General features: G+C 49.8%; 1 protein-coding gene across 4 annotated transcripts in view; it reads left to right on the top strand.

The window, feature by feature from the left end:
- The window catches only part of CACNA1D (calcium channel, voltage-dependent, L type, alpha 1D subunit), a 326,299-nt gene that overhangs the window by 305,152 nt on the left and 7,594 nt on the right, over window positions 1-13,553 (top strand). For 3 of the 4 annotated variants that reach the window (XM_011986180.1, XM_011986179.1, XM_011986181.1), the window contains 5 exons: window positions 7,833-7,949; window positions 8,648-9,015; window positions 9,736-9,762; window positions 11,037-11,186; window positions 12,494-12,657. In XM_011986180.1, the coding sequence (XP_011841570.1) occupies window positions 7,833-7,949; window positions 8,648-9,015; window positions 9,736-9,762; window positions 11,037-11,186; window positions 12,494-12,657 (826 nt within the window). The remainder of the gene's footprint in view (window positions 1-7,832; window positions 7,950-8,647; window positions 9,016-9,735; window positions 9,763-11,036; window positions 11,187-12,493; window positions 12,658-13,553) is intronic. The other variant, XM_011986182.1, reaches the window with a different exon arrangement.

Below are 13,553 nucleotides of genomic sequence, written 5' to 3'. Positions count from 1 at the left end.
GTAGCCATAGTGCAGAGGTCATGCAGAAGAATCTAAAAAAATTGAAGTCTCTGAAGTGTGTAGAGAAAAGAAGGGCTTATGAGCCCCTTTAACCTGCCCTGATATGTACAGGCTGGAAGCTGTGTGTGTGTGTGCGAGTGCGTGTGTATGCATGTGGGGCCTGCGGAGACAGGGGAAGAGAGAGACAGCAGATTCGGGGGGGACCCTATTCCTGTAGAAGTGGACACTCTTCCAAGCATCCTGGGAGGGCAAGAGTCCCAAAGGCTAGGCAGAGGGTGAGAGCAATGTCCCCAGTGGGAAGTATGCTTTCTGCAAGCTTGTCCTAGGCATGACTGACAGGGTCAATCCCAGCCTCAGGATCTTTTCCAGTGATGTCTTTTGTGCCTATGACATTTGCCCTTGGCTGCAGTGCTCACTGTACCAAGAGGTCTGACCTACCTGGACTTCAGTGGACCTGCTGTCCTCATTATGGAAATGGGTCTAGCTCCCGACTCTGCCCCCATGTGTGTAAGTGTGCAGACTAGTTAACATCCAGGAGCTCACATTAGGTGGTGTGGGTTCTCACAGCACAGTCCATAGGGCCCGAGGGCAGGTTTGAGTGCTTCATGCTGCACCACATGGTGATGTGGGGGATGGGGTGGAAAGCCAGGAACACTCCAGTGTGGCCAGGCCACTTGTCAAGATGTCAAAGCACAGCTGCACCTGGTATCAACAGCTGTCACCCTAGCACCTGAGTCTCCTTCCCCACTGCCAGCAGCCCCACCCCTCCTGAGACTGCTCTGTGACTCAGCAACTACAGGTCTAGAGCCTGGCATTGCAGGGAGCCTCCAGGACCCTGCTGTGGTCCAAAGGCCCACTTCTGCTATGATTGGGCAGCGCCTGGGTATATTAAGTTATAAGAATTTATGAGGAATGTGATGTATCATCCCTGAAAGGGAAGCCGGTCCGCCCTGTGGGTGCTGGTGAGAAGCTGATCTGCCCTCAGACAGTCCCTCTGTCTGTCTTTGACCCACCCGATGTTGAGTTGATTCAGTGCTGAAGGATGGCATGTGCCTACCCCCTGTATGTGTCACCCTGTCTCAGAGGGCCAGTGTGACCAACCTTCTAGATCCAAGATTCCATACACTCAGGCCTCGGCAGAAAGGCCCCAAGCGATTCAAGTGGGCGGCGTTTCCACGTGCCTTCTCCACGCTCCTCAAATAAGTAAAAACTGACAAGTGACCACTTTCTAGATGGGAGTTAGGGAGTGATGTAAATGGAACAAGAGCATTTTCTCTACTTGGGCCTGGCTGTTTTGCTGGGGAACGGCATTGGCTAAGGTTGGTAGCAAGGCCGGCTTAGAAAAGACAGCCAGGAATCAGGAAGGCCGCTTCCAGCTTCAACTCAAAAGGGAAAGAAGGCTTCCTGAAACTTGATTGGCATCAAACGGCAGAGACACCTCTGTCATTTCTCTTAAAGCCTTGGCAGAGAAGTGTAGCTTCTAGTGTAGAGAAAGTTGTGAGAGACGACTCAAGTTCATTATTTAGAATCTTCACAGACACACACAGCAAACTTGACACCCCCAACACCAGCATCCATAGGCTAAACTCTTCGGCTCCTGGATAGAAGATGAGAGGCAGGCCAGTATACATCCTAGGGAAGCAAAGGTAAGATTGGACATCAGGCTCTTCTCGACTAGCTTACCTGTGGAACAACCCAATTAAAAATTAATCCACTGGACTATTGGGTACTACATTCTATACTCTTTCAGAGAGTGAGGAGATCTCGCTTCTTTGAAAATAATAATTATGTTCAGAAGTCTTTGAGAAGAAAGAGTTGCTGAAAAGAAGTGAAGTGATGTGACATAGTAGTAAAAGGTGGTAATTATCGTGGCTTGTTATTTAGTACCATGCACCTAGTGTCCTCTGGCAGCCCAGTTGTGTCATGATTAGATGATCTGTGTGAAGGAGCTGGCTAAGACTTAATAACAGTTCCAGGGTGGGTAGAAACCCAGGTGAGTTCATTCTCCTTGGCACCTCTTAGACCTAAGGGACACAGCTGTTTGGGAACTTGGAAGGGCACATCATTCTAAAGCATGCTGAAGGCAACCCATTGAGAAGTCCCAAAGGTTGGCTCAGAGAAGCCATAGGAAGGCCATTTCTTCCAAGAATGGAGAAAGGTCCACAGAATAGCGGGAATCCTAGATGGGGTAAAAAGTCTGCATCTGAAGAAACAGTAGTAGTGCCTGTTGGAGGATACATTGGTCAGCAGTTATCAAACTTTTTGGTCTTCGGACCCTTTTGTACTCTACATTATTGAAGACCCTTGTGTGTCAATATTTACTGTCTTAGAAATTAAAACTAAGCAGTTTTTAAAACAAGAATATGCAAGCACAAAGACGCCAGGGTGATGACATCACACATCAGGCAGCCTTTGAAAACCTCACTGTGCTCTCATGAGAGGATGAGAGTGTTCAAGGCAAAGAACATCCTTATATTATGCAAATCACAGTGACCTCATGGACCCCTGACAGTGTCTTGGGATGCCCCAAGGTCCCTGGAACACACCTGGGAACTGCTGCTCTGGGGGAATGCTACCAGGTTCCCCTAAAGGCAGACGGTGCTGGAGCCTTTTAATCATCTCCCTTGTTAAAGAGGCTCCTGTGCAGTGGCACTGCCCTAACTGGAATCGGTCTCCCCCTCCAGCCCCTTCCCAGTCTCAGCCCACTCCCCCAAGGCATGGAGCTGCTATGCCCTCATTCGTCTAGCGTGGCCGAGTCTTGCTGCCTGTGCTGATCTGCAGGTGTGATGGTCTGAGTCAGGGCAGGATGGAAAGTGGTTTTAAAAGTCAGCTCCCCTAAGTGCACAATTGGGACCAAGGATGTGTGCCAAACAGGATCCGTTTCAGGGATAGCTTGTGATCATTTGTCATCTCCATGCTGACTTAGGAATATAAGAGCTCTGCTAGGGTAGTCAAAAGAGGGTTAGCCTTGATCAGGTGGCACCCCACAGTCGTGACGATAGGTGAGTAAGTGTGTGATTCAGACTCCAATCCAGCACTCTTTCCCAGTAGGTGCAGTGACTTTGCCTGGGTGGTGGTCGAGGTGGAGAGTTTGGGAGAGGTGAGGCAGCCCAGTGTCACAGGAAGAACAGGCTTAGAGGCCAAGAGTCCTCATTGAGTCTTTGACTCATTTGGGCACATAATTTAACCACATGGGAATAACCTTTGCTCTTCCTTCCTCCCGGAATCTAGTGGAATATTCATATGTAACCTCACAATGACTGGTATAAAGATGCTATCAGAATAGAAGTTGTGATTTACAGCTTCTGCTAAGCCTGAATTTTACAGAATGCTCTATTATCAGGAAACTGGCAAGACTTTCTGATTCGGTTGTTAAAATTACAACAGAATCAGAATCTTGATTGCACCAAGAATCAAGATGGAACTGAAACAGAGAGCTCTCACATTGTGTGCAGGCAAAGGTCATATTTTGGGTAATTTCTTTAAAGTTTCCTTTATCTTTCCAAGTGATGGGAATAGTGGAACCCCTATGGGAGCTTGTGGGGGTCATGTTACCCCTGACTTTTCAGTGAGGGAATCACTGTGGATTACTAACAGAGCGCCAGGATTCCAACCCTTTATATCTGACACAAGGACCATTCACAAGGGACACAAAAGCCACCATCACATTTTCCCTGGAGGAGAGTGGTGTTAAAATAAGGGGTGCTGAGGAGGTGGACAGCAGCTTGCAGATGAGCAGGTTTATTCCATAAGAACTTAATCTCATTCTGTTTTCTAATGGAACTAGTCTAAAAAGGTCCCCTCTCATTGGGTATAGACTGACTCCTGCTAAAGGGTTAACCAGAACTTGTCACCAGTGAGATGACTGTGTACAGGGTCAGCCTAGGCTGAGTGCAGCCTGCCTGTGATGGGGAACAGGCTCTGCCCGGCAGGGTTCTTTGGCTGGAGTCTGAAAGCCTGGCGCTTGTATCCTGAAGATGAATGGCCTGGCCCGGTCCCGACTAGAGACGTGCATCTCTTATCTCCACTGCTACAGCGTAGGTCCAGGACAGGGCTGCAGGCACTTGTGCATGCTTGCTGTGGCGCTGTGAGGGCTGGCAGATGGCTGGTGTGTCTGATAGAGCTAGCTTAGGGACACAGGCAGCAAAAGCATTGCAAATGCATCTAGGCAGGAGAAACTTAACCCTAAAAGTGGGCAGGAGAAAGGAAGGTAAATGGGTGTTCATATTTGATGTCAAAATATCATCATGTGATGCTATTCGGAAGTGTTTAGAGACATTTTAGTTTTTTTGGTAACTTAATCATTCAATAGAGTATCTATGAAATTCCAACTAAATGGTGTCTAAAATTTTAAGCAGCAGTCTACAGGCAAAGCGCCAACATTTCTTTTTAAAAAAAAATTTATGATAACATCTAGCATTTTAAAATCAACCAGAAACTAGGCTTGATTCTGTTTAATATTTTATAAGATTGGACATCTTAAAATAAGTCAATAATGTTTATATTTTATAGCAATTCTGTGTTTCTTCAAAACCATATTCCTGCTGTGATGTTAATGGAATGACTTTATATGGCTTTAATTGTGTTGGTTTAAGTGCTAATGACCACTTTTCAAATTAAAATAGTATTTTGCTGATAGAGGTAGACACAGATATGAAATATGAAAGAACAGATAATTTTACTGATTGTAAAGTGTTTATCCCAAGGAAAAAAATGTTCTTTTTTTTAGGGCTGTGGAAAAGTAATTTTTTCAAGAGTCTAAGATAGTTTTCTGTATTTCTGGGGACTGGAACTTGTGCCTATGGAATTTTGGGAGCAGCCTAAGCTACCTTTTAGCTTGATATGTGTGCTAGAAAAACTTCATTACCATGTTTTGTGATATGTAATAAATTCAGGGTGCTGTGCTTAAGCTTCATGTCACTTCTAGTTTGGGAACATCTGTTTCCCTCACTCCCAGTTGTGGGGGACAGCCTGACCTGGCCCTCCCCAGATGACATGTGAAAAAGTAGAGTCAGTCCCTGACTCTTACGAGGTGTGTTTTTCCTTGCCTGGAACAAGCAGAATATAATCATGATTTCTGACTCTGCTTCTGTGTCTGGGAAGAGCGATGCTTTCTCTCCTCCTCTAATGTCTCTTTAATAAATATGTTGTCATTATTTGTCTTTGGAAGTGGCAACTTGGGCCACCTTTCAACCTTCTCCATGATTTATGTTGCAAACAAATTCTCTGTCCCATGTCTGTTCATTGCACTATCTTGTCGACTGAATCCTAATCTTGTGTATCACTGAAGATGTGCTGGAGACAGTTTTTGTTTCTATTATGCAATTATGTTATATGTGTATTTCAGTGAAATGTCAACCCGTCAACAGAGGATGATGTTAAAAATTATCCAAATAAATAGTTTTCTATTTCTTTTAATCAGACCTAGTCCAATCAGTTGAATGACAGTAAATAGGATTATATGTTGTTTAAACTTGGGAGCATTCCTGGCCTTTACTGCCTTGTAATATGGATTAATGTACCAAATTTACTTGGGGGTGTTGACTTGAGTGCATTATAACCTATGTTTATTTTGTGGAAGCAGCAGCAAGTGTCTCAAACCTTGTCTTTTTGTTTGGGAGCCTTAGATATGTAACAGACTTTTCTTCCCAGTTGATCCAAAATCAGAAGTGAAACCCTTGCTTAGCTCATCATCCCTCAATAATTTACCCTAGGAAGCTCTGAATGAATGAAATGCAGGCTGTTGAGTACTGCTGGGTATGACCTTTCTTCACATTCCTGCAGCTGTGCTGTGTAAGAGCTTTTACCAACATAACATTGCAGTTACCTTCTTGATGTTTCCATGAGAATGGCAGGTGGGTCCACCTCAGAACCAAATGACCTCCCAGGCTCAGATGTGCTGAATTCAGGGATCCTGAGAGAGGGAAAAGAGTGTGTGTGTGTGTGTGTGTGTGTGTGTGAATGCATGTACGTGTATGCACAAGCATACACACATGCATCCTGAGCCTGTGATCAGAGGGACAGGAGAGCGAGAAGCAGCCTCACTGACCACCCCAAGAACTGTCTTGGTTTGACGTGGGACATGACTGTCTGTCCCCTATAAGATCTCAGCATTCCTAGCCAGGAAGCTTAAAGCTTCCGTTCCCGGCTCTTCTTTCACCTTCAGAATTCACTAAATGGAAAGATCTGCTGCTCTGTCTTCACAGATTGGCTCAAATCAAACCCAACCTGGCACCGTTTTTAGCAGAATTGTCTCAAAGGCTGGGTGCTTTTATGCACCAGGCTGTTTTTATAAGGGCATCTCAGGAAGTTCCTGCGTGACTTTACATTCTAAATTAACATCACCAGCACTGGCATTGGCAACTGCACAGGACCAGTTTTGAGCATCCCCAGACCAGTGAGACCCAGCCCTGATGGATCTGGCCACACTGCGGCCACCATCCCCTCCTCCTCCCTGAAGCACTGCTGGGTATCTCTTTTACCACGTGTATGTCTCAGGGATGGTCATCATGCCTCTCTGTCCTTGCCACAGCTGCCCACATGCTACCAGGTGTTGTGGAGGAAGGACAGGGAAGCGGTCTCCTCCCCTGAGGACCCACCACTTAGCCCAGTTTTCCTTTACAAACCACCCTGAGGTTGAAGCATTTGCTGCACAGTCAGTGTCTTAGCTGTTCTCTAGGCCTTTATGGCTACGGAGCTGTAGGCAGACTGCCAGTGAGTGAGGAAGGGCTGCCTGGATATAGGACCCTAGACCCAGGGCAGAGAGGACATGCCTTCTTTAGTTGCAGGTCTTTCGGTGGAAAAGGTTAAAGTTGCCATGCAGTCCCTATTAGTCTTTAACTCAGCATACTGTTTTTCTTCAAATTGGTGGTCAAAACATAATTCTCTCAGAGCTGGAGCAGACCCTTCCTCCATGCACCGTGCATAAGCATCTTGGAATGCTTCCCTAATGAAGCTGTGAACAATTGAAGGGCTTCTCCTGGGCCCTGTCCCAACATAGCAGGGACCACAGTGAGGAAGGCAGCTGTGAGGGCCCCAGGGGAGATGCAGAGTGTGAGGAGCCCCGAGGGGTCTCCCAGTGGGGTCTTCTGGTGGGTCTTGCACTGTCTGCAAAGGCTGATGAGCCACTTTCAGTTTGTTGTGATCTTCAAAAAGCGGACCCCCTGTTGATGAGTTCTCAGCCTGCACACAGGCTACAGGCCAGGGTATCCCGATGACCATGGTGGCCGGGTCTGTGTGCGTGTCAGTCTGCTCCGTCGTGGTCCGAGTGTGCTGGTGGTTGCAGTGTGTTGTGTCACTCACTCGTTCCATGGCTTTTTAGCAGAACCAGTGGCCCGAGGGCTGATTGGTCTGCCTGTGCCTCTGGCACCTACACCTAGGCTTCCTCATCCTAGATGCAGCCAGGGAGTCCATATCACCCTCCCTTTAGATTGGCCAGGCTGTGCTCCTTGCCCTGCTCTGGGCTTGGAGAGATTGGGCTCTTGTAGGTGAGCCTACTGAAGACTGTCATTGAGACAGGGACATGAGCTCTTGGCTTGGCAGACCCTAGCACTAGTAACCAGGCAGTGTTCCTTGGAAGTGGGGGTATTTGCAAAGGAAGTTACTGGGTTGCAGGCCTCAGGCATCCTACCTAGGACCTTCTTGACCATCTGGATGCCTGACCATACCAGCAACCCTTAGACTGCCTTCAGTGACATCAGTCAGTGCCCTGGATTGGCTTTTGGGGAAGCCTTCCTCCCCACCGCTGAATCAGGAAGGAGCAAAGCCAGGACCCAGGCTGGCCCCAGGGCCCATGTGTGGTCTAACCTGTTCTGCCATTTCCATTGATCTAGGCGGGATTAAGGACACTGCATGACATTGGGCCAGAAATCCGGCGTGCTATATCGTGTGATTTGCAAGATGACGAGCCTGAGGAAACAAAACGAGAAGAAGAAGATGATGTGTTCAAAGTAATTATTCCACGCCTAGCTACACACTGGCCACCTGGAAATAGCAGGGCAGGACTCCAGTTTGGGCAGTTAATGATCCACGGAAGAGTCTGGAGAATGCAGCCCAGCCCCAGGGTCTAGAGGGGCTTTCAGACCACACCCTCCCCTGCCTACAGACCCTCCCCATGCATCAGCACCTCTTCTAGGGCCAGGCCAGCTCTTTCCCTGAGTTTATCCACCTTCCCCTCAGTGCCTGCTTCTGAGGAGCTCGGCCACAGCCACTGGCCATGTGGACGAGCATCCTGGTCCTGGGTCCTTCTGGCAGCTGCCCACACTACCCTTCTCCTTATGGGGCCAGCTCTTTGATCCACCAGCTGGCTTTCAGTCCCCCAGCCCAGAGAGCATGCCCAACCTTGGGGCCACCAGCCAGCCCAGCTGGGTATAAGTCACCCCAACTTGGAGCAACCGGAAGAGCACACTCGAGTGACAGCCGACAGCTTGCTCCCCAGCTCAGGAAATCGGTAACCTTCCTCATCTCGGGGGGACCAACTGCCACACAGTCACATTCACCCTGATCATTAAGACACTCAGATTGTTCTACAGGGATCCTACGGAACTTGCCTAGAATTTGTTTTTCATGTAGAAAAAGTTACCTAACATAGCTAGTCTGCATCAAATACTTGTTAAATTACCTGGTGTTGTCTCCCATTATTTTGCAGAGAAATGGTGCCCTGCTTGGAAACCATGTCAATCATGTTAATAGTGATAGGAGAGATTCCCTTCAGCAGACCAATACCACCCACCGTCCCCTGCATGTCCAAAGGCCTTCAATTCCACCTGCAAGTGATACTGAGAAACCGCTGTTTCCTCCAGCAGGAAATTCGGTGTGTCATAACCATCATAACCATAATTCCATAGGAAAGCAAGTTCCCACCTCAACAAATGCCAATCTCAATAATGCCAATATGTCCAAAGCTGCCCATGGAAAGCGGCCCAGCATTGGGAACCTTGAGCATGTGTCTGAAAATGGGCATCATTCTTCCCACAAGCATGACCGGGAGCCTCAGAGAAGGTCCAGTGTGAAAAGGTAACCTTGACGGTGTGTTTGCACTTGCTCGTGTGGTGTCCACCCGTGTTGCCTCTAGTCCCAAGGAGCAAGGCGGGTCTGTCCTCTGTGCTCTGGAGCATGGAGGAGGTTCCCCGTAGGCGTTTGTGTCGGGATCTGTGAGTGCCCCCCAGGTCATTGCCGCCTCTGACACTCTCCACGTGATGAACCTAAAGGATAAGGGCCACGTGCCATCCTACGTCCTGTATGGGGGCGCCGAGGGGCCTTAAAACAGCAGCCACAAACCCGCCTCTCAGTTGTGCTCACATACTGTGCGACAGGGGTTGGTGAATTGTTTCTCTAAAGGGTCAGTGAGTCAATATTTTAGGCTTTGAGGACCATACGGTCTTGCAGCTTCTCAGCTCTGCCGCTGCAGTGTGAAATATGTAAGTGAATGGTGTGTGGCTGTGTCCCGGTAAAATTTCCCTTATGATCACTGAAATCTGAACTTCATATATTTACATATGCTGAGATATTTTTTGTCTTGGGATTTTTTTTTTATTTTTTTCAATCCTTTATAACTATGAAAACTGTTTATAGCCCATGGGTCATAGAAGCCCGGGTGGCAGCCCCCATGTGGATGGCAAATCATAATTTGCTAACCCCTTCTCTAGGAGGTAGCCTGATGTTTGCATTGTAAATTTGGTTGGAAATTAACTTTTATCTTCTCCCTCCTTCCCATGTTATGCCTTTCCTGGATAGAACCCGCTATTATGAAACTTACATTAGGTATGTGCTCATTACCTGTTTTCGTCTTAAATACTGTGATGGTATGTTACCATCTGGCCTCTCTGAGTGCTGAAGAATGAGAAACACTTCTTCAGGCCAGCCTGTTAAAGGTTATCATAATTCATGGCTGGGGACTCAGAGGTCAGAGGTTGTTGCTTCTAAGCAAAGGCACCTTCAGATCCATATCTCTGTCGACTGTTGCCATCCAAGGACTGGTGTCCACACACAAGGTACACCCCATGGGCTGGCTCCTGCAGGCCTCACAGTGGCATTAGGAGCATCCATTGTGCACTTATGGAGGCCTCAGCCTGTGTGGCTGGCAGCTGCAGCTGCTCTCTGGAGTCAGGCTTCTTGTGGATGCTTTGCAGCATGACCCAAACCTCCCGAAGGTCAGGAATGGGATCTTGTCATTTTCCCTGAAGCCCTCGAGATATGTGTAGTATATTCCACTCCACGCATATTGACCTGAGTTGAATCGTGGTTGGAATGCTCATTTTGTTGGGGGCCAGGGGAGGATAGGTCTTCCGGTGTCATGTTATCAAGTGAAGTCGGGAGCCACGTGGGCCCGAGCTGGGTGCAAAAAAGTGGAGAAGTCGGAGGAAGCACCATCCTTCCTTTGGAGAGAGGATTGACTTAGCCCAGGCCTTTTCTGAGGACTGAAGCCAGCATGAGCCGGGTTTCAGGGAGACTTACCACATTCCTGGGGCAGGGCAGCCTGTGGAAATATGGTGGACATGTTCTGTGACAGTTTCCCCTGTGGCACTGTATCCAGAACTCACGTGACCTTCCTGATTTGATATAGCAGAGGTCGGTGGCCAGGAAGCTCCTTTGTTCCAGGTTTTGAAGTCACACTAGGCTGGAGCTAGGGGACTAGAAGGAGAGGGAGGGATCAGAGCAGATGCCCTGGGAACCCAGGTCTTTTTCCGGGGGCCGCCGACCACTGTTTGCAGCATCATAGGTCCATTTTTTTGTTCTGTTCTCCAAATTGCACCTATTCCTTTGGCTCCAAGGCCTCTGGACACAATGGTTTGACACCAACATTGTGCAGGGCACTGAGAGAGACCCTATCCTGGCACGCAGGCACACTACACACACAGACAGACACACATTACCGTTGCCAGAAGCCTGAGCAGTCCAGTGCTGCCTGAGGCAGGTGCATGCTGGGAGAAGCCAGGAGCACCCAGGCAGGGTTGCTGGCCACATGCAGAGGTGCGGCTGCAGCAGGAATTATCTGCCGCCTGCCCAGGTTCTCAGATCCTCTCTCCCGACTGCAGGTCCGACTCAGGAGATGAACAGCTCCCAACTATTTGCCGGGAAGACCCAGAGATACATGGCTATTTCAGGGACCCCCGCTGCTTCGGGGAGCAGGAGTATTTCAGTAGCGAGGAGTGCTATGAGGATGACAGCTCGCCCACCTGGAGCAGGTGAGCTGCTCTGGCTCCTGTGGAGAGCAGGAGGCCGCCCTGCCCTAGTGCTCTGCCTGCTCAGGAAGCCAGGGCCACCGGCAGCTGCACTGGGCTTCCCCTAAAAAAGCAAAACGGGAGCAGAAACTCCAGGCCAGAGGGAGAGTGGAGCTGGAGAAAGAGAGCCACAGAGAGGCAGGGTGGGGACTATTCTTTCAGACCTGTTGCTTATTTCCACTAGGGGCCTCTGAGGCCTTTTAGTGACAGCTTGGGAAATGGGAGCTGGGCCTGCTTCATGGCTGGGTTAGTGCCTTTCCACCACCCCCTGTCTTTGGAGAGATCAGTTTTTGCTGAATTAACACTTGGAGCTCTGGTGGCCCCAGGGCTCTGTGTGCACAGCGGTTCGGCCAGCCTGGAGCTCGGCCAGGTCCTCATGCACAGCACCTGCCTCCTGCCACTTCAAGGGGTCTCTTGGGGAGATGAAGAAACAAAGGGTCACTCAGCAGAGGGGTCCGTCTGGCTTCTGTCCTGCAGAAAGAATGTTTATAATTAGAATGAGCACTCTGCTTTAGGAGGCATAGCAGGCGGATGAAAATCACCCTCCGCCCTCTGCTCCCGCGGCTCTTCCCTGTGTCTCCTTCAAATGCCTGACTTCTGAAACCACTGACTCTGAGCCAAAGGAACTTGTGTTCCCTTCTCTAGGGCTTTTGTTCACACTGGCGCCTGCTTGGATGCCCTCACTCCATCTGCTGGCCTCATCCCCCCTCTCAAGGGTCTGCTCTAGGGCCTTGCTTTTTGTTTCCATGACTGGAATTGAAATCCCTCTCCCACCCCCCAGAAAGAAAACCTCACGGAACCATATGAGTTCCTCTCTTCCAGCACTGGCTCTTTCCAGCTTGCATTCGATTTCTCTGTGCTCGTGGCATTTTCTAAGCCCATTGAGGGTGGGGCTCATGCTTCATGCATCTTGGTGTCCCTGGTGCCCAGTTCCTGGCAGAGGGAAGGCGCTCAGGAGAGGGGCTCTCAGGGAGGAAATGAGTGGGTGAGAGACTGGCTCACAGGACATCTGCAATCCATGTTTGCCCTGGAGCTGAGGGATCAAAACTGCTAGCACATCCTTCAGCACAGGCCTCCAGTCCCCAACCTTCCTATAATGGCCCTTGCTCTCCATCTGGAATCTTCCATGAAACTGAAGCCAGCCTTGTCCTCAGCCAGTCCTACTGTATCCAAGGGAGGAGGTGGGGAGAGGAGCATGGATGTCAGTCTGGCAGGGTTGAGTGACAGAGCTTGTTACCTAGAACTTTACTGTCCTCTTCTCTGACCTCCAGGCAAAACTATGGCTACTACAGCAGATACCCAGGCAGAAACGTGGACTTTGAGAGGCCCCGAGGCTACCATCACCCCCAAGGATTCTTGGAGGACGATGACTCGCCCATTTGCTATGATTCACGGAGATCTCCAAGGAGACGCCTACTACCTCCCACCCCAGCATGTGAGGCCAGATTTTTTGTTTTGGGTGGAACCTCCCGGGGAACAGTGTGCCTCTCCCCCACCCCCGCTCTGGGGGTGGGTGATGGATGTGTGCTGCCAGGTGAGGACCCTTAGTCCTCAAGACCAGCCCCGGGTCAGAGAGTGTGTCTGCTTTCCTTTCTTTCTCATCCACATCCTACGTGATAGATCTCCAGCCTCTTCAGCGCCGTGCTTGACTCTCTTCGAGAAGAGAGAGGCTGTGGGGCCCTGAGATTGCACACGCACATCTGGTGAGGGGTGTTTTGCATACATAGCATTGTCTTTGAAGCTGGGACCATCCTAAGAGGTAGGCAAACCACACACATGCTTTTGCTGTTGTCAGCCCTGCTCCACTCTGTGATGGGGTGACTGAGCCCCCAAAGGGGAAGAGTGGGCTCAGGTGCAGAGCCAGCTGTGCCCCAGGTCCGTCTTGCAAAACCCCATGCCTCTGAGGGCCACCTGGACATTCTGGTGTCCATCTGTCCTCAGGCCCCTCCAGACCTTATCCTCCTCCCTCATCTTCCCTCCTTCTCCTCCCTCATCTTCCCTCCTCCTCCTTCTCCCTCATCTTCCCTCCTCCTCCTTCTCCCTCATCTTCCCTCCTCCTCTTCCCTCCTCCTCCTCCCTCCTCCCTCATCTTCCCTCCTCCTCTCCCATCTTCCCTCCTCCTCCACGCTCATCTTCCCTCCTCCTCCTCCCTTATCTTCCCTCCTCCTCCCTCTCTCATCTTCCCTCCTCCTCCCTCTCTCATCTTCTCTCCTCCTCCCTCCATCTTCCCTCCTCCTCCCTCCCTCATCTTCCCTCCTCCTCCTCCCTCATCTTCCCTCCTCCTCTTCCCTCATCTTCCCTCCTCCTCCTCCCTCATCTTCCCTCCTCCTC

The sequence above is a fragment of the Mandrillus leucophaeus genome, unplaced genomic scaffold (genome assembly GCF_000951045.1).
Source record: "Mandrillus leucophaeus isolate KB7577 unplaced genomic scaffold, Mleu.le_1.0 Scaffold296, whole genome shotgun sequence".
NCBI lineage: Eukaryota > Metazoa > Chordata > Mammalia > Primates > Cercopithecidae > Mandrillus > Mandrillus leucophaeus.
Note: the sequence above shows the minus strand (reverse complement) of the source record. Positions and strands in the feature narration are given on the sequence as shown.